Source organism: Perca fluviatilis, chromosome 6 (genome assembly GCF_010015445.1).
Source record: "Perca fluviatilis chromosome 6, GENO_Pfluv_1.0, whole genome shotgun sequence".
Lineage (NCBI taxonomy): Eukaryota > Metazoa > Chordata > Actinopteri > Perciformes > Percidae > Perca > Perca fluviatilis.
The window spans coordinates 7,643,860-7,663,613 of record NC_053117.1 but is presented as its reverse complement, the minus strand read 5'-3'; the positions used below and the strand labels follow the sequence as shown (position 1 = coordinate 7,663,613).

Genomic DNA, 19,754 nt, shown 5'->3' with positions numbered 1-19,754 from the left:
TGGTGACCTCACATCAAAATGTACAACCATTTTATTATGACAATTATTAATTATTCAATTAATAGATTATAGAGTGCTGATAATCTACTCGATAGATTTTAGGTTAATATGCTTTAGGGTAAATACGGTCGGTTGGACTACTGATGTTTAAGATAACTTTGTTCATGATTATTAAATCCATCCTCCCAAGAACCACATTAGTAATAAGAGGCTCATATTAGCTGGCTAATATTGGAATGGTCTATATTAATAACTTGGATAAGAAAAAATTGCCCGGATCAGATTGTGCCAATCTTTGGCAAAATGTAAATATAAAATTAGAGTTTAAAATGAAGTGTCTTAATTAAATACATGACAAGGGTGGAATTCTTTTATCACAACATATAATAAATGCCCCTCTGTTTAATAAAAAAAAAAAAAAAAAAAAAAAAGGTTTGTGGTTTAAAATGTGTTGTTTGTTCTTCCCAAAAAAAACACGACCAGGAATACATCATTTTTTATTTATTCAGAAAAGCAATTACATGGTAAATTTTGTATTTATTTAAATAACACATAATTATGTCTGGTTTGAAGTGTAGTGCAAAAACATATACACAATACCAAAATAAAACTAAGTAACAATGAGGAAACGACCTAGTCTTCACAACAGAGAACATGAGTCAGAATTACTCCTTTGTCCTTCCACCCGATCAAAACAACCATACGACGTATCTATTTATCCAGCATGTTGCCACGACACCAAAACACAAAATGCCGAGCTGTTTTTTTTTCTCTCCAGTTAAGTGAATAAAACTGATGAGTTCATGTTTCAGTATGTCAGTCCATTGTCCATGTTCTTCTGCAGGCAGATTGAGTTCCACAGACAAACTTTGGGGTTTTGCATTGAACTAGTTTTCATTTGACACGCAAGTCACACTTCAGAGCAAAAATTACCTGAGACTCTCAAAACTACTTCCTGTATTCCCTGTCGATAGTATCATCAGAATAAAAAGTGACGTAGAGGTGAGTTAGAAGGATTTCTTTTTAAAAGGCATGTGGAGGTGAGGCTGGAGGCTGCTGACGAGCCTCTTCAGGATTTCAACACTTAACAGGACAAATAAATTAGATACACTAAAATGTTGTCATCATCAGCCCTGAATTATGCGCACGCTATTTCCTGGTAATTCCTATTCTATGTCATTATTCCCACATTTTATCCACTGCAGTTTCACAAATCTGAAATACTCACACTTTGAGATTTCAACAGCTCCAATATGGGTCATTCAAATTCAACAAAGATGCAATAAAATACATTTAAACTACCTGCTTATCTCAAAAGTGGAATAAAAAAATAAATTCAACTTAGATTATTCAAACTCCCAGCTGTTGATCATTTACGGGTCGAGTGGTACTGACTGTGTAGGAGGGAATAAGAGTGGTGAATCTGCAGCAGCCATGTCATCAGTTGGGCTCATTAGCACCGGAGAGGAGGGCCCAGGGGATCTGCGACAACTGACACCAGGGGGAGCCACAAGTCCGAGACTGTCGAACCTGCAGCATCAGAAGATCACTACAATGATGAGCTGAGGAGAAGAGTGAAATCTAAACCCATCTTCACTGTCCATCAACTCTCCTTAAAGACCAACAGGATATCCTCATCTGTCCCATAGCTCCTCCGAGCCTCCTCAAAGTTACTGACGCTGGTGCAGCACACCCCTGAATATAAAACAAACACACACACACAAACAAGTTGTTACTACAGTAGCAGTAAAAGGATTATAGTAGTACAAGAATCAGCTAATTGTCTTGTTCCTGTTTTTAGCCACTAGCAGTGTGGCAATGGCGGTCTGTGTTTCCTCTAGTGTCACAATGAGGTTCACATGAGTGAAATATCTCAACGTCTGTTGGATGGATTGCCATGAAATTTGGTACCGACATTCATGTTCCCCTCAGGATAAATTTTAAATAAATAAAACTTTAAATGATTCTTTTACTTTACACATAGTCACAACGTTCCACTTCCGGGATTGCTCTCGTTCAGCCGAAAATTCCGCTGGATGTCACTCTTTTTGGATGTCAGTTACATTCCGCTTTCCTTTGTGTTGTAATTTTAAACTCTGGTTGATTTATGAGGACTATGGTTAACTGCTCCTCAGATCTCTGCAGGGTAAATCCAGACAGCTAGCTAGACTATCTGTCCAATCTGAGTTTTCTGTCTTCCCGAGGCTATTTTGCAGCAGTACCATGGCTCCACTTGGCATTTAGCGATTGTGATTTGTTTAAAGAAATGCCAATAAAGGAGAGCACGTTTTTCTCCTATCTCCGAATGCTGTTTGGACTCGCCAGTCCCTCCTTCGCAGCGCTGTGAAGGAAGGTCTGGCAATGCAAGACAACTTTTCACATTGCACCCTCATCTGCTCAAAATTTCAATGATCTCAAAGGTTGCCTATTCCACAAACTGTTGTGGATTGTTTTGCATGCAGAATTAAAGAATTATCTTGGAGTTAACTAAAAAGTCTTCTAAATAAAATAGGCTAAAATAAGCTTTGATCTAATGCTGCAACTAACAAACATTTTCATTAATCTATTGATTTTATTTTTTAGATGTATCGGTTAATTGCTTAGTCAAGTTGTAAGAGCCCAGGGGTGAAGACTTCATATTTTACGTTTTATCAATCTGTTATGTAATTATTATTAAATATGAAAAGCCGAAAATCCTTACTTGAAACTGCAGTGTTTGCTAGATAAATGACCCAGACAATTAAAGGAGTATCAGAAGTGTTGGTGATTATTTTTCTGTTGATCAACTTGTCAGTTAATTTTTTCAGCACTACTTTTATCTAAAAAGAAAACTAATATCCCTTTATGTGGCAAAAAGGGGCAACACGTATCAGGGCATCCAAGTCCTGATGTAACATCTGACACTGTTTCTTGGTAGGGATGCACCGAATATTCGGCCACCGAAAATTTTCGGCCGAAAATGGCCCAAAAGGGCATTTTCGGTTTTCGGCCGAAATACCTTTATCACCGAAACAATACGAAAATGTTGTGATGACGCAAACAGAAAACGCGACCTGCACGTGTGTCAGTACCCGATCCGTTCCACCTGCAAAGCGTCTCCTAAGCAAAGAGGTTGGAGACGGACCCGCGATGTGAAAACAATGAAAAGAATACGCTCTTAGAGTCTGTCAGCACACGTTTCAGTGAGATCTGTTCGGGTCCTCTGCACTTCATCGCGACTGTACTTGATCCGCGTTATAAAGACCATTACTTGGATGCGGAAATAAAGCAGGCGCCGCGAGAAATGATCCAGGCCGCGATGGATGCGGAGAACCCGCGTGGAGCGGAGACGAGCAGCCCAGCGCAGGAGATCAGAGCGCAGAAAAAGACTTGTCTCGCTGCACCAGATGAGGGGCATGCACCCTCGTTGTCTGATATGTTCAGTGAAATCCTGCAAGAAAGTGCCTCAATTAATAATAATAATAATAATAATAATATAACAATAGGTAAGCTATTCTGTTCTTAGGCTACTGTATACTGTATGTGACTATCAGATTGTAGCCATATTTCTGCTAGATATTTTTTTAATTAAACTTTAATATTAATTTATACAATTGCAATGCCTTGATTTTAGTAAAGTTAGTACACAGTCATAGCCATAAATGCAATGGTACTAATAATTGGCTTAATTTCTTTCGGTGTTTCGGTTTCGGTTTTCGGTCTTGGTTTCCTCTTTTTCGGTTTTCTGTTTCGGCCAAGAATTTTCATTTCGGTGCATCACTATTTCTTGGCATTATATTTTCAAAACTGACATTAAAGCTATATTTTTTTCAGAAAGGCTTCGGTAACCGCTTTCTTATTCTATTACAGTTATGCATCATCCTGCCTGTGCTTTAGACATATGAGATTACTCACGGTCAGAATATGCAGGGTTGTTGTAGAAAACACAGCCAGTGGTCCTGTTGAAGCCACACAATACCACAAAGTGGCCCTGGTACTCTGGCTTCCTGCAGAAACACTTCTGGCCCACAGGCAGGAAGCAGCAGTATTTGACAGGCGAGGAACACAGTTCACATGTCAAGACGACTGCGTTTACCAGCACTATGGCAACGTGGCCATGCTCCAGATGAGCCTGGATTTCCTGAACTGTCACAGAGCTATGAGAAGACATCCACAAAGACATTTAATGTGTTAGATTTACTTTATCTAAGGCAAAAGTGGCTTGTCAAATTGAATAAGTATTAACAGCAAAACTCACCATTTCTTTACCACCACACCTTTGCTCTCTGCTTTAAGGAAGAGCTCATTCACTCTGTCTTCTTCTGTATCAAAGTGTTTCTTATAGAAGGACTGCAAATCATACCAAAGAGAAAGCCACTATCATACACACAGAACTAGGAACATCACAATCTTGCTAGGACAGTACCAATGGTGTAGACTCAGCAAAGTACCTGATTCCTAAAGCCCTTATCAACACCCAGGGTCTGCGTGAAAAAGCAGTGTTTGATTCCTAGATGGCACATGAGGTAGGCCAGGTCAATAGTCCACACACTCTCTGTCAGCTTGAGCTCCCAGCATGCTCTCTGAAATTCCTCATCACTGACTGGATGGAGGTACCTGCAAGATTAGACAGTTAGCCTGTGAATGCCTATGGGTTAACTGTAGTGCACCAGTGTTACGCTTGTCAATCAGTTCAGTGTTTCTAGGCAGTACAATTTCATTATCGTATGCTCGGTGTTTACTATAGTTATTCAGAAGACCTTTGGTAGACTAGCTACATATAGCAAAAAATGATTAACACACTGATTCAAGAAGTAAGCAACTTTGCTGTGCACTTACTTCAGGACCATCCTGGAGCAGGCTAACCCACAGTCCCAGTGGAACAGCTGCCGAATGACAGGAACGTTCAGCAAGACGGCATCCTCTGAGAAAACCCGTGGCGTTATTATTAATGTTAGTTACACTTTCACAACTGTAAACTGGCTCTGCTATCGAAAACAATTCAAGCTAGCTCAATTCGTAACTTTATGTTTAAAGTTATTGACACCATGTCGAGTCACTCACCTGTCATTCTGTTGTATTCTTTCTTAGACAAGCGGCCCACTAGCTAACGTTAACTCAAGACAAGCTGGCCAGTCTTGTTTACAGCACTGAAGCCGCGGTTGGGTTTCTTCATGGATGCTTAGTAGCAGAAACCAGCTGCCCAACTGCAGTATTAGCTGTCAGGCTAACAGTATTAACGTAAACTAGTCTGTTGGTAGGTTCGCTGCTTATACAGCGAAGCTAGCTCCTCAACGCACACCACTGCTGCACATACAATTATTACTTAACTAAACAAATACGAGATATAAGTAAGAAAAACTATTTTTTTTGGCAAGTTTTTGTAATGGTGAAGCTCTGCTTCGGTTAGCTGTTGTTTGCTAGCACACTGAGAAGCCTCTTACTTGGGTTTGTTCATGTTGTTATGTTGTAAGTTATGCTGCCCCCGTGCGGTGCGGGGTAGTCTTCTTTAAAATGTTTCAGGCTAGAAGGTATAGGTTCGTTTAATCAACACTCATTTTCAACATTTCAACAGTTTTATTGAAGAATTCAAATGATGTGGAAGATCTATGTTTATATGTAATTTTTTTTTCAGAGCAGGTTCAGCAGGTTCCCTTTTTTCCCCCCATGTTGATGAGACAATAGCCTCTTTCCGACCAAGTAGTTACAGTAGTTATAGGAACAGACCACTTCTAAACAGTTCTACTATCTACTCTCCACCCAAAACAGGTTACCATTTGTATTCACACTGGCAAGTGGCCATAGGAACTGACCTTTTGTTATTATAATCACAGCCATCTAACCACCACTATGTAGAAAAAGGAAAAGGGAAAAGACCCTGCCCTGAAGTAGGAGCTGAAAGAGTTACAGGAACTGTGGCCAGAGGAATTTAATAATCCCCAAATTGGTCCAGTTTGAACAGGAGAAAAAAAGGGTTCTAGGAACGTTATGTTCTAGGAACTGCAAAAATCCCTCCGGTCGGAAAGCGGCTCATGTTACTGGGTTCCGTAGCTGGTGCCCGTTCCCAATGACACCTGTTTTATAAAAATAGAAGAAAACAGATAATCTGTCGAGTAAAATTGACCACACAAAATATTTTTTTCATTCAATGCTAATTACTGTTGGCAGTGAGGAATGTAGAATGTGAAACTTAAAGTATCGCTCACTTACTGATTCAGTTTCCCCATCCTCTTTCAGAGATGTGACTTTATGTTTGCTGTAAATATCTCTTTTACGCGTGCATGACAGCATAAACCAGTCAGTAACAACGGGAATCTGTAGGAAAACATTTTCTAGAAAATTGCATTCTTTTAAATCACATATTACGTGCAGGACTGAACATGTATACTCACCAATCTGAGGATTGATAATGCTGCACCCAAGTTCACTATGGTTGGTACAATTCCAAATTTCCCTGCCTGCGCGATAAAAGAACAAACCCAGGTATTGTCAGAGCAAAGAGAGCACACATTTAGCTGATTAAGTCTTTGCAACTTAAAGATTTATTCTGGCCTCACAGTTCCAAATACAATGACGTCAAACCGGATCCCGTATGCTTTGATTAAGGTTCTAGTTTCCTCTCCATCTTGGGTCTTGTAGTATTTTGCAAACCTAAAAGAAAAATGTTTTTATCCCCAGCTTAATCCATTTATTAATGAGCATTTGTTAACAATGGTTTCACCTAAAGTTGTATCCAGGAGCCACATTATTGACCGGATGTTTGCTGTCCAGCCTGCGGAAGCTGTACTTGGGGTAACATTTCCCTGCCCACCAGTCCAGGTCACAGCTCCAGTCAATAATAATACCGAGGACACCACCCTTTAGAAACATACAATACAAATCATCCTTTATCCAGCTGTGTATACAGTCTACAAGTGTAGACAAATATGACATTATAAACACTTCTGACCATACAACTGAAATTGGTGCAATATGTAATATAGGTAGGCCTATGTACTGTATTTACTCAAAAAATGACCACAATGTGTCATCAGAAATTAAAGAAACATGCTAACCTGGCTGAGTTGCCAGACATACTGTACCTGTAAAATTTCCTCCTAAACAGGTAAGCGTTGAGCTTCATTCATTTATATCATGGCTAATGTAGGGATAGTCATTTTCATTCATTTCAACATTCATGTGCTCGCATTTAATTATATAGAGTACTCAAGGTTAGTTACTCGCAAAACTGTTTTAGACAAAGCCGGTGAAGTGATCCTGACTGGTACTAACGCCGCCATGCTAATACAAGCTAACTGCTAACGTAGGGTCCATGACATATGTCAGAAACTGCAAGTTTTGACTCATAATGGAAACATGCAATTTAACTTTGGCAAAACACCCTGTAGCCTGAATTGTTGGATTGGGACACAGTATTCTCAGTATTCTACAGGTCGCTTTGAAATATATGTAACGTTATGTTATTGTGGCTAAGCTTCAAGGTTATGATATTACAAACTGGCATGCAACCATACTGTGTAATGTACTGACTGAACAGTGTATAGACAAGCTGTATAATGGGTCTTGAAGTAGTAGTAGTACCGACAATCTCCCCCTTGCCAAAATTGTTCCCCCCGCTTCTGTTCAGCAGGCGTAGCTGACAGACAGTGACTGTGCCCTGGGCACAGACGACCATGAGGTTGCGGTCTTTTTAGCGGCTGTTGCAGTGACGTTAAGCCGAGAAAAGGTGGCTGTCAGTCGGGCACAGAGCTCCGCAAGGTCGCGGCCTTTTTAGCGGTCGTTGTTGTTATGGTTAGTCGATAAAAGGTGGCCGGGTACAGAGCTCGGTGAGAGCACGGGATTTTATAACCGTCAACATAGCAGCATCTAGCAACTCCGCTGCGCTGTGGAGTAATGTCTGGCAATGCGAGACTAGCATCAAGCTAACATTGACATTGTGTGAAGTTGGGTTTAGCATTCTCTAGTCTACAGTATATACTTGATGTTTCACTTCCGGGATTGCTCCGTTGCCGCTGGAAAATCCACCAGATTTCACTCATTTAGGCCGGGTATCCATTGCCTTGGGCTTCCTTTGTGTTGGCATTTTAAACTCTGGTCGATTTACGAGGACTATGGTTAACCTTTTCTCAGATCTCTGCAAGGTAAATCCAAAAAGCTAGCTAGACTATCTGTAAAATCCGAGTTTTCTGTTGGATGACTTTAACAACTTTTAAATGTACATCCACCAAAACAAGTTCCTTCCGAGCCTATAGCTTTTTTCCGGTGCTTAGCACCGCCCAAGATGGTTTAAAAAAATGCCAATAAACCAGAGCATGTTCTCCTACCATCCCCGAAGGCTATGTGGAGTAGCCAGACTCTCCTCCAGCACACTTTGGAGGAGGGTCTGGCAAAGCGAGACTAAGCGTTCTCAACCTGGCAACTCCCGTGAACTTCAGCGCTGGGGAGGAGGGTCCAAGGGAGACGACACTTGTCAGTATTTTGAATTTGGACTGCAGTAACCATTTTAAACGCTAGCTGTCCTTATTACATATTGGACCTTTAAGGGAGATAAGAGATTAAGAAGAGTGGAGAGTTAAATTAAACAGAAATGAACATTTTGAAAAATGTGTGTCATATTTAATTCTGCTCATACCTTTACAGCCATGTCTTGAAATTCCTCTCCAGCCTCTGAGACGATGTTTTTCAGGCGAAATATGGGGCAGTCAGGGTCTGTTGCACGATTGAATTCACACCTCTTCAGGTATGAGGAGTTAATATGTGGCAGAATATTTCTTCTGGGGGAGGAAGGAAGCCAAGAAATACATTTGATATAATGGCACACAATGAAACAGCCAGTGGTGGAGGAAGTACTGAATCTCAGTACTTAAGTAAAAGAGCAAATAACCAGAGACATATTTACTTTAGTAATTTTAGAAGTACCACAATGACAACCCTACCTAAGTAAAAGTAAATAAGTACCTTAAATGTACTTTAAGTATTAAAAGTAGAAGTACTTGCATAACGATTTATTCTCTTAATCTTATTTGCATATTACCATTTTAAATGGTAATATGCTAATAAGAAAAAAAAGTTGGTTAGTTGGTTGCACCTTGGTCAGTGAGCGCACTGTGTCTAGCGACCCGTGATTTACAAAGGGCTGAGCTTCGACAGTATCCATACTGTCCGCTACCAGAAACAACGCCTGGCTTTAAAAAAAAGTTCATATCCTAACCAGCCTAAAACGGAAATATGTTGAATCGGAATGCGGTTGGTTTTATTCATGGATGTATTTTAAGACGCTTTTATTTCCTTTAACCATGGGAGCCTAAGCAAATAAAGTGTTTGAAGCAGCGGAAATGGTGAGGAGGATGTGAAGAGGTCCAGCCAAATAAATAAGATATGAACGCGTCTAACGCAGCCTGGTGGAGAAGTAAACGACGCTGTGGAGAGAAATAGATGGCAAATATGATTTAACAACGGAAATAATAAAAAACATTTTTATTTTCACTTTTACCGGAGGCTGTATTACCGAGGGTCTTAAGTACTTAAGTACAGTAACGAAGTATTTGTACTTCGTTACATTCCACCACTGGAAACAGCAGCCATGCATATGATAAGAGCCTTTCTTTTGACATTTAGAAACTGACCTGTGAACGTTGAACTTCGGGTATGTTATGCTGTTTTTGATCAACACAGTGAAGTTCTCTGCTGAAGCCAGCAGTGCGTGTCTGTGGGAAACAACATGTCAAGCGATACGTACATTATACTATAATAACTTATAAATACTATTAACATTGCATATATTCTTACTCGGGCAACTTAGTGTCTATTTCAAGAGGGCACCATGAGAGCACTTCACAGGTCTTGGCAGTCGTGGAATAGTTCTCACACAGCCCTGTCTGTATACCTGAGAGGGAAATTGGTCAGTCAGGTGGTGTTTGCTGTATGTAGACATCCTTTATCAACCCATATTAATCTGATGCCACCCAGTGAGGAAAGCCTACCATTGCCTCGAGGATCACTGTGTCCTTCGATGCAGTCACAATCATCCACACAAGTAGTTGATGGGTTTGGAAGCTGGAGGAGAAATCAACGGTGTCAATCTGATGTGACCCTTTTATCAGAATCAGGATCAGAATACTTTATTGATCCCCTCAGGGAAATTATTTAATTGCAGTTGTTCACAGTCAAATTCAAGGTAAAATAAGAGTAAGAAAAGAGCAAGTCAATAAGTGTATAAAGTAACATAGCTACAGTAAGAAATTTATAGGCCCCTCTCCACATCCACAGCTATTCATGCAAGTATCTTTGTGTATTCAGTCCCTCCCCAATTAAACTACCAGACAATATAACGGCCTACAAGTCCAGCTGAACTGATTGGCCGATTTAACTCTTAGTTGATTGACAGAACTGTTTTGATCGTTTCCAGTCTCTAAAATGTGAGGATTTTTCTGCAATGAGTCCTTTTACTTTTAATGCTTTAGGTAAATTTTTCTGATGATACTTAACATACTTTTACTTAAGTAACATTTTCAATACAGGACTTTTTCTTTCTTACAGTGTGCTATTAGTACTTTTACTTAAGTAAAGGATCTGAATTCCACCACTGGTTATTGGCCTAAGCAGGTTGGCGTTTGTTGTGAATATGTAACATTCCACTCAGTAAAAAAAGGTCTGAAGAAAGCCTCTCACATCTTTTTCAACTGGTAAATTGGTATCTCAGTTTTCCTTCCTGAAGATGTATCTGCGTGAACCTACCTTAAACCAAACCTCCTGGTGCCTCTTTCTCACCTGTATCTACTCTCACGTCATCAAAGTGAATAGAGATTTTTTTGGGAAAATGTATATATTCATGTGTGTGTCATTAAACCTTTAGAACATTGTGAACTGAACCGTGCTTCATGTCACTTTGTGGGCTTGTAACTGCTTTCAGAATCAAATCACAGAGGTCAAGCCAGTAGATGATAGGATAAGAACCACAAAAAATCGTGATCGGATTGTTTCATAACAGTGTTTATGTAAGTTGAACAATAACAATGCATCTAAATACTGTGCAGAGTCCCTTGTTGGCCCTGACCTTAGCTTCTATGACTTGTCCATAACATTCCATATATATACTATATCATATCAGGTAGCATCAGTGACTCACCTCAGGACAACGTGACTGAGTCTGATTGGGGGTAACAACCATATTGGTTAAAACAAAGAATGAGTTATCACCCTGTTAGACAGAAGAGAAGCACAAATGTCACAAGAAAATGAAATACTCATCTTGCTCACAGTCATAGTTGAACAAACATGTACATTATGTAACCTGTTTTGTAATGGGCATTTTTTGGTTCTGTGCTGTGTCTTGTTTTGTCTTTTCTATCTTGTTTATTTGTATTTTAAAAAGCCTTCTTAACATCGTGCCATGGGACTACAGATGAAAAATAGCCTTATGGGTAATTTTTTGGCACTTTTAACCCATGTATAAGAAGAAGTGTTTTATTAATTTCCACTGTCCCCTTCTTAAATAAACTGAATTATATCAGTTCAACACTAGTCTGTATACACCACATTCCACTTCCGGGATTTCTCTGGTGCCGCCGGAAATTCCGCCGGATGTCCCTCATGAAGGCCGGATGTCCGTTACCTTCCGCTTTCTTTATGTTGTTATTCTAAACTCCAGTGGATTTGTGAGGACTATGGTTAACTGCTCCTCAGATCTCTGCAGGGTAAATCCAGACAGCTAGCTAGACTATCTATCAGTTTTCTGTCGCACAACTAAAACAACCTTTGACCATACACATGTTCCACCAAAACAAATTCCTTCTTGAGGCTATTTTGCAGCACCGCCAAAGACGATTGTAAAAACGACTACCAAAACGAATACCCCATAAGGAGACCTTAAGGAACAGTGTGAAATACCCTATATAATCATTCTATCACCCCTTTAAAGAAATGCCAATAAACCAGAGCACGTTTCTCTCCCATCCCTGAATGCTGTGTGGGCTAGCCAGGCCCTCCTCTGCAAAGCTGTCTAGGAAGGTCTGCCAAAGCGAGACTAGTTCAACACAATTGCCATGTCATTTACCATGGAGCAGTGGTTCTCAAATGGTCAAGTACAACTTTATTTATCCCCAAATGGATAATTGGTTTCGCAGTAGTGACAAGTACACAAGATCAATACTACATATAATAGCAAAAATGTAAAATAAATACATTTTTAAACAAATGTAAACTTAATTCAAATTTAAAAAAAGCCATATTTATAATGCTTGGTTGTGGTCAAGCTGATATTTCCTTATCCTATTTAAGTTTAGCAGTGAGATGGCTGAAGGTATGAATGAGTGTTTATATCTGTTGGTTTTGACTAGTGGGTATTTGAAGCTCAAACCAGAAGGCAGGGTCTGAAACTCTGGGTGCAGGGGGTGGGTGCTGTCAGACAGGATGGATTCTGCTTTCTTTAACAGCTGTTTGTTACAAATCGGACAGACTTTTCTGTTGAGTACCCGTGATGCTGCTACAGACCTTGATTACCTTTGTCAAATGGGGGGTACTTTGTAGTACTGCAGGGGGTATAAGAGAGTTTTTTTTTCATAATGATTCCTAAAATAAGTATACTATAATTATGAATGAACTTAATATATATTATAAACATTTCAAATGTAGGCTAGCATTTCAGTTACAAGGTTGTTGTTTAGCCTGAACAGGCACAGCATTGTACCTCTTTATATAGGCTTTTTTTCTACCAACATATTGCTCCATTCAAGGGGTACTAAAAAATCTTTTTTTCAAAGGAGGTACTGTACATCAATGAAAAAAGCTTGAGAACCACTGCCATAGATTATGAGTTCAAATGGAGAGTGGTTGTTAAGTTTGTGCGTGGGTATTTCCGTGATAAAGACAAAACATATGGTTATATACCTTGGATGGGATAACATAATCAGCCACATCCCAAAACCGGGGGTCCATGTCAGATGTGTTGGTGAAGGCAAAACCTTTGACTTTGGTGGTGACGCTACTTATGACAGAGTCTGTCTCCTGGTAGGCCTTCCGCACCACACACACATACCTGCAGGTTTACAGCAGTAGGAAACGTTTAACAATGCAACCAAATCATTACAAATCACCAGGCAGCTCATTACAACAGTTTTCCATGACAAGTTTAGCTTCATATCCCCATTCGGTGGTGAAATGTAACTAAGTATACTCAAGTACTGTACTTTAGTACACATTTGAGGTACTTGTACTTCACTTGAGTCTTTTCTTTTCATGCCACTTTCCACTTCTACTCCACTACATTTCTGAGGGAAATATTGTACACTACATTCATCTGTCAGCTTTAGTTACTGGTCACTTTACAAATTAAGATGTTTGCGCACAAAACAAAGTTATTTACAGTAGTTTATAAAGTATAATGTTTTATTATAAATTGAACTACCCAACATTATAACGGCCTACAAGTCCAGCTAAAATGATTAGCCAATTTAACACTTTGTTGATTGACAGAACTGATTGATTGTTTCCAGTTCCTAAAATGTGAGGATTTTTCTGATGATACTTACTTACATGTTCAAAGCAGGACTTTTACTTGTAACAGAGTATTTTTACATTGTGGTATTAGTACATATATTAGTATAATACTTTTCCACCGCTGCCACATTTGACCAAATCCCAACCAAGTACACCATATATATATATATATATAAATATACACATATACACGCACACACCCCCCCATCATTTGTTACTTACCCCACCACATACAGCAACACCAGAAGCTGGCCAAACCTGAAGATACATCCTACCCCAATGTCTGTAATAACCAGTGTTTTAGGTGTTTGATAGTCAAACGCGTAATGCAGACAGCGCTGACAGAAGCCTGCAGGCTTGCTCATCTCTGCACCGCACACACCAGTGATGGACTGTGCAACGATGATGAGTGAACATAGCTGCCCTTATTCAAATTATTGTATTCAAATCATCTTTGTCCTGAGTGCATTTTACATGTAGTACACACTTAGTAGTGAACATACAGTAGGTTTAAAATAACCACATACAGTATAGGCGACAAAACACTATCTATATTTTCTGACTGTATAGGTGGTGAGCTAGAGATGATCCAGCGTAAAAATAAGTTTGCAGGGTTGGTACGTTTCATTGTCACACATTGAAAAGAGAAGGGGAATTTTAAAAGCACTTTTGATCTTTGCAGCACTGTTAACTGACCAGAGAACCTGAAATACATACAGTAAGTCTCGTGTAACAATAGAATAAGGCACAGTAGAATTGGCAAGGATATTGTTATTATTTTTTAATCATACTTTAGCAAATATTATCTATATATATTTCCAATGGGAGTCCTTTCCAGTGTTATATAGCTACATTTTGTTTATTTGAAAGTTTTGATTGGTATGTAAAAGTGTAAATGCTGTAGTAATAAATCATAAATACATGATCGGACTGCAGTATTATAATATTGTACATGGGAGTTAGGGTTTGGAATGCACAGCTTTATTTCTATCAAATTTGATTACACTAAATCCAAATCCATTCTCTGCACATTTTCGTGAATGGGCTGGGGTGGGGGGAGACTCGTTTTAGGATGTGGGAATGACTGAGCCCGATCATTTTACTTTGCACATATTTGCAAATTATCGTAATTAGGTGGGATGGGAAATGTGAATGACAATGTTTGTAAAATTGTATAACCCGGTGTTTTGTATTCCATTTCTATTGAATTCTGTTATTATATTTTTGTTCTATCTACCTGCTCAGGGAATATTGGCAGAAATGAGCAATTGTGCCAAAATCTACAATGCATCTATCCTTGTTTTTATAGGTTAATGTTTGCACTGGCCCTGTCTAAATAAAATTCCATTACATGTATGACACACGCAATTTCATTTCATTTTTTGCAAGGTGCATGGCAGGAGGGTGAAGCTGCCAGTTTAACATGCCAAGGTGCACTGCTGTGTGGCCTTCTTTAGTAATCTACTCACCGGTGTGAAGAGACAGAGACAACATACTGCAGCAAACACAATGAAACTTTTGTAAAAACTGACCACACATTTACATGCCACTTTCAGATACTCACACTGTGAAACCCTAACTGATCAAAAAGCTTGTCCCATGCACACTGACCGTACAGATCCACTGAAGCGTGGTATCGCGACGTCATACATCCATGGTTGATGCTCCACGCCCTTGATCGGCAGCTGATTGGACGAACGCGTCACGTGGGTCTGGCTACTCCCAAATTTCAAAACGACCATCATGGCGGCTCGTTGAGAATACGATCTCGTATTTTACGAAAATAGTTCACCGAAACATGTTTCTGAAAACATTTTAAGCGAGAAATAGGCCATACAGTTGCTGAATCTGTCTTCATTTCAGATCAACAAAGGTCAGTTTGAAAGATTTTCGTCCATTTCTATGGGATAGTCACGTCGCATTCAACGGATTCATTTGCATAAAGATTAGCATCGGCCAGTTTTTTGGACGCGCAGCACTTTTTCAAATGCAGCACGTTTCAGAGGCGGAGCGTCTTGCTGCCCGACTCGCATATTTTATTGTCTCTACACGTACTTTACAGAACGATCACGTTCAAGCACTCCTGTAATTAAACTCCATGCCTTCTCTTTCCTGATGACAAAGATCTTTTATTTCTTGTTTTTCAACCTCCAAGATGAATCTCTCATTGTCCGTGGTGTTGTAGAGGAGACATAAACGATATTGGGGTGGTGTCTTTTGGTAAATTGACTGGATGCTCTCGCTGTTTCACTTCCTGCCAGGCTGGGTTAGGGTTAGGGCTCAGATCTCTGCAGGGTAAATCCAGACAGCTAGCTAGACTATCTGTCCAATCTGAGTTTTCCGTTGCATGACTAAAACAACTTTTTAACCTACACGTTACACCAAAACAAGTTCCTTCCCAGCCTATTTTGCAGCAGCTTTTCTCTGGTGCTTAGCACAGCCCAAGATTATTTTAAATTCTAAGTTTTAATTTCATAACACACAATGACTTCCATGAACACAGGACAGATACATTCTAACATTAGTCCAATAGTACCGCAGATATAAATTCTGTATAAAGAACCATTTCAGTTCACATGGACACTTTGGCATATGTGTTTCAGTGCTGAATTTTCAAGTACGATGTGAAGGCATCTACCATGTCATGTATTGTGTAGACTCAGCAAAGTACCTGATTCCTAAAGCCCTTATCAACACAGTATGCGTGAAAAAGCAGTGTTTGATTCCTAGATGGCACATGAAGTAGGCCAGGGCAATAGTCCACACACTTTCTGTCAGTTTGAGCTCCCAGCATCCTCTCTGAAACTCCTCATCACTGACTGGATGGAGTTACCTGCAAAATTAGACAGTTGGACTGTGGATCCCTATGGGTTAACTGTAGTGAACCAGTGTTTCTAGGCACTACAATTCTATTAACATATTCTCGGTGTTTACTATAGTTAGGGTTAGGGTAGACCTTTGCAGACTACATAATACAAAAAAAATGATTAACACACTGATTCAAGAAGTAAGCAACTTTGCTGTGCACTTACTTCAGGACCATCCTGGAGCAGGCTAACCCACAGTCCCAGTGGAACAGCTGCCGAATGACAGGAACGTTCAGCAAGACGGCATCCTCTGAGAAAACCCATGGTGTTATTATAAATGTTAGTTACAGTTTCACAACTGTAAACTGGCGCGGCTATCAGAAAAACAATGTCAAGCTTGCTCAATTCGTAACGTTATGTTTAAAGTTAGTGACACCAGGTCAAGTAACTCACCTGTCATTCTGTTGTATTCTTTCTTAGACAAGCGGCCCACTAGCTAACGTTAACTCAAGACAAGCTGGCCAGTCTTGTTTACAGCACTGAAGCCGCGGTTGGGTTTCTTCATGGATGCTTAGTAGCAGAAACCAGCTGCCCAACTGCAGTATTAGCTGTCAGGCTAACAGTATAAACGTAAACTAATCTGTTGGCAGGTTCACTGCTTATACAGTAAAGCTAGCAAGCTAGCTCCTCAACGCACACCACTGCTTCACATACAATTATTATTTAACTAAATAATAAGTGATATAAGTAAGTATAAACTTTAAACTATTTTTTTTTTAAGTTTTTGTGATGGTGAAGCTCTGCTTCGGTTATCTGTTGTTTGCTAGCATACTGAGAAGCCTCTTTCTTGTGTTTGTTCATTTAGAAGTGTTAGGTTGTAAAAAGTTAAAACCATGCTTATGTTTTGAAAACATTGTTTAATGGGGCCTGCAGCTAAATCTAATCAAGTAACTACACTAATCAGCATTTGACTACCCCACCCCAAACCCAAGCTTCTAAAGAATTAATTAGGTTATGTCTGTTATTTAGCATGAAAGTAGATGCTCTAGGAGATTTATTGTTTAAACAACTTTGGGAGTCACTCCCTGCTAAGCCAGACTGATTAGAACAAAGAAAATGTGTATCTCTGTAGATTCGGCACTACATGATAATCAACCTTAGTCTGTGACCTGGAGTAAACCTAAATTCAGAGGTGTGTCCTTATAGTGGAGCAGATAAGTGCCATTTTTTAGGGAAATCGTTCACATGTGGATACAAGCACCAAAATTGGCACAATTACTCACTGGATAGTGCTCTTTCAAAAAAGTACGTTAGCCATCGCAAAAAAACGTCATGTCAGCGGCGGCGGCCATTTTACTTTCCGCCATAGCCAAATTATGTATTTTGCATGATATCTCCTGAACAAAACATTCAACTGCATAAAGGATGATGCCTACCCCTATGTTTTGATGGTCAACGATTACAATGATACCACATGCAACATAAATGAAGGCCTTTAGACAGCTGTGGTGGCCATTTTGGGTTCCGCCATAACCAAATTATGTATTTTCCATCATATCTCTTGAACCAAACATGATAAATCACAAGAGGTGATATTTACCCCTATGTTTTGATGGTCAAGAATTACAATGACACTATATTCAACATCATAAACTAATTATATCAATAGTTAAGTCTAATGGTGAGATTTAATGATGCTGAATGTAAATTATAAAATTATGAAATTTTAAGGAATTTCAGGTGAATCTGTGGAATATTTGAAAAAAGAGTAATGTTTTAAAACATGTTACATTGGATTTATTACATGGCTTTCTGCGGTTGATAACAGACTGTTGCTAAGTATAACACAGCGTTGCCATGCATAGCAGAGCGTTGCCATGGACGCAGTTCTGTTCACTCTGGAGGACAGCTATCAATCCGCTGAAAGAAGTATGATTTATCAGTTGTGGAACATTTTGTCTGAGGTAAGTTTTTACATTTTGTCTTACATTGAGATAATTAAAGTGTTTTAAAGCACATTAGCCTACCTTCTAAATGTAAAATAATGTAATTCAATTCACAAGGATTTAGATAAACACTGTTCCCCTGACAATTTTTTTCTAAAGAGAGCTAACAGTAGTTATCGCGGACGGCTGTGTATATTCCACCCTGACGCCAATGTAAACACGGCGGCTCTTCTCTGCTGAACACCATAAACGAACAGCAGTGGGTTTCATATAATCGCGAGGGGACTTATAAAATAAGGCCAACTTGAAGCACAGACATTTTAATTACATTTTGTGTCTGTTAAGAGGCAAAAAGGCTCTTTAGAATATGCCACCACAACTGGCATTTTAGCTAACTGGGACCTCTGGCCTAGCATAGCTCATTGAGGTGCTAGCCTCATGTTTATGCTGTCTATAATATGTACTGAATCACTTTAACTTTTGTTTTTTGTTGTTTTATGTTGTAGGTATATGTTGCAGATATATTGACTTCATCACCAGTGCCATCTAAATGGCAAACTGACTGGAGTAAATGTTGTTAGTGCCAAAAGGAGACAGATGAAGATCTCAAAGCCCCACCTACATGCTATTCAGCAGAACAAGATGGTTACACCATGATTGCAAACAATGTCCCCCTCTTTCTTGCCATAAGCGATCTGCCCATTATTCTAGATCCTGCAAGACTGGATGAGGGTGGTGGAATAGAAGAGACTCTTAGACGAAGTCAGGCCAAGTACCATCAGAGCTGCCGCCTTCTATTCAACAACACCAAACTTGATCGGGCAAGGAAAAGGAGAGCTGATGCACAGAGTAATAACCAAGCAGAAGGTCACAGTAAGATGCGCAGAGCTAGCCATGAAGGTCAGAAGTCTCATTGCTTTCTATGTAAAAAAGAAGCTCCAGTATGTGAGCTGAGACAAGTCATGACCATGCATCTTGATAAAAGATTAAATGAATGTGCTCACATACTAAATGATGGACAACTTCTGTCACAGCTGAGTGGTGGAGATGCCATTGCACAGGAGCTGAAGTACCATGTTGCATGTTTGGCTGACCTATACAACAGAAAGAGAACCTACCTCAGAACAATCAAGAAACAGGACCATGACCAGACACATGAACAGCATACATACCCACAGGCATTTTCTGAACTGGTCATATATATAGTGGAGACCAAATCTAGCTCTGAGGGTCCTTCAGTCTTCCGCCTTGCAGATCTGGTTCATCTGTACCAGCAACGGCTAGAACAGCTGGGTATGGAGAAACCTGATGTAAATGCCACCAGACTTAAAGATAGACTACTGGCAGAAATACCTGAGTTGGAAGCTCATAAGCAGGGAAGAGATGTACTCCTCACTTTCCAAAATGATGTTGGGTTGGCTTTATCACAAGCCTGTGAATACAGTGATGCCATAATCCTTGGTCAAGCAGCTAAGATCTTGCGAACGCAGATGCTTAACCATAAGCCTACATTTGATGGGATATT

The 19,754-nt window shown here is 39.7% G+C and overlaps 2 protein-coding genes across 3 annotated transcripts; both read right to left on the bottom strand.

The window, feature by feature from the left end:
- Nucleotides 1-484: 484 nt before the first annotated feature.
- gucd1 (guanylyl cyclase domain containing 1) lies at nucleotides 485-5,442 on the bottom strand. The gene is made up of 6 exons (XM_039804516.1): nucleotides 5,044-5,442; nucleotides 4,819-4,903; nucleotides 4,431-4,596; nucleotides 4,238-4,329; nucleotides 3,895-4,136; nucleotides 485-1,695 (listed from the first exon to the last, which is right to left on the bottom strand). Exons 1-6 carry the CDS (start codon nucleotides 5,048-5,050, stop codon nucleotides 1,604-1,606), a joined length of 684 nt encoding a protein of 227 aa, XP_039660450.1. The 5' UTR covers nucleotides 5,051-5,442; the 3' UTR covers nucleotides 485-1,603.
- Nucleotides 5,443-5,961: 519 nt separating this feature from the next.
- Nucleotides 5,962-13,841, bottom strand: LOC120560946 (P2X purinoceptor 4-like). 2 transcript variants are annotated; one of them, XM_039803853.1, is made up of 12 exons: nucleotides 13,699-13,841; nucleotides 12,868-13,015; nucleotides 11,108-11,179; nucleotides 9,963-10,035; nucleotides 9,769-9,865; nucleotides 9,606-9,686; nucleotides 8,612-8,753; nucleotides 6,701-6,837; nucleotides 6,537-6,630; nucleotides 6,372-6,437; nucleotides 6,190-6,294; nucleotides 5,962-6,053 (listed from the first exon to the last, which is right to left on the bottom strand). In XM_039803853.1, exons 1-12 carry the CDS (start codon nucleotides 13,839-13,841, stop codon nucleotides 6,015-6,017), a joined length of 1,197 nt encoding a protein of 398 aa, XP_039659787.1. In that variant the 3' UTR covers nucleotides 5,962-6,014. The 2 variants fall into 2 exon arrangements, with proteins under 2 accessions (XP_039659787.1, XP_039659788.1); XM_039803854.1 differs by lacking the exon at nucleotides 11,108-11,179.
- Nucleotides 13,842-19,754: the final 5,913 nt, after the last annotated feature.

What these genes read in the sequence shown, in the direction of transcription:
- gucd1 (XM_039804516.1), bottom strand. An exon ending in ATAAGGGCTTTAGGAATCAG is followed by an intron (nt 4,330 to 4,430) that starts GTACTTTGCTGA and finishes TATGATTTGCAG; the next exon opens with TCCTTCTATAAGAAACACTT. An exon ending in CAACCCTGCATATTCTGACC is followed by an intron (nt 1,696 to 3,894) that starts GTGAGTAATCTC and finishes TTTTATATTCAG; the next exon opens with GGGTGTGCTGCACCAGCGTC.
- LOC120560946 (XM_039803853.1), bottom strand. Translation starts at nt 13,841, where the DNA reads ATGAGCAAGCCTGCAGGCTTCTGTCAGCGCTGTCTGCATTACGCGTTT. An exon ending in GCTCCTGGATACAACTTTAG is followed by an intron (nt 6,631 to 6,700) that starts GTGAAACCATTG and finishes TTTTTCTTTTAG; the next exon opens with GTTTGCAAAATACTACAAGA. An exon ending in ACGTCATTGTATTTGGAACT is followed by an intron (nt 6,438 to 6,536) that starts GTGAGGCCAGAA and finishes TTTATCGCGCAG; the next exon opens with GCAGGGAAATTTGGAATTGT.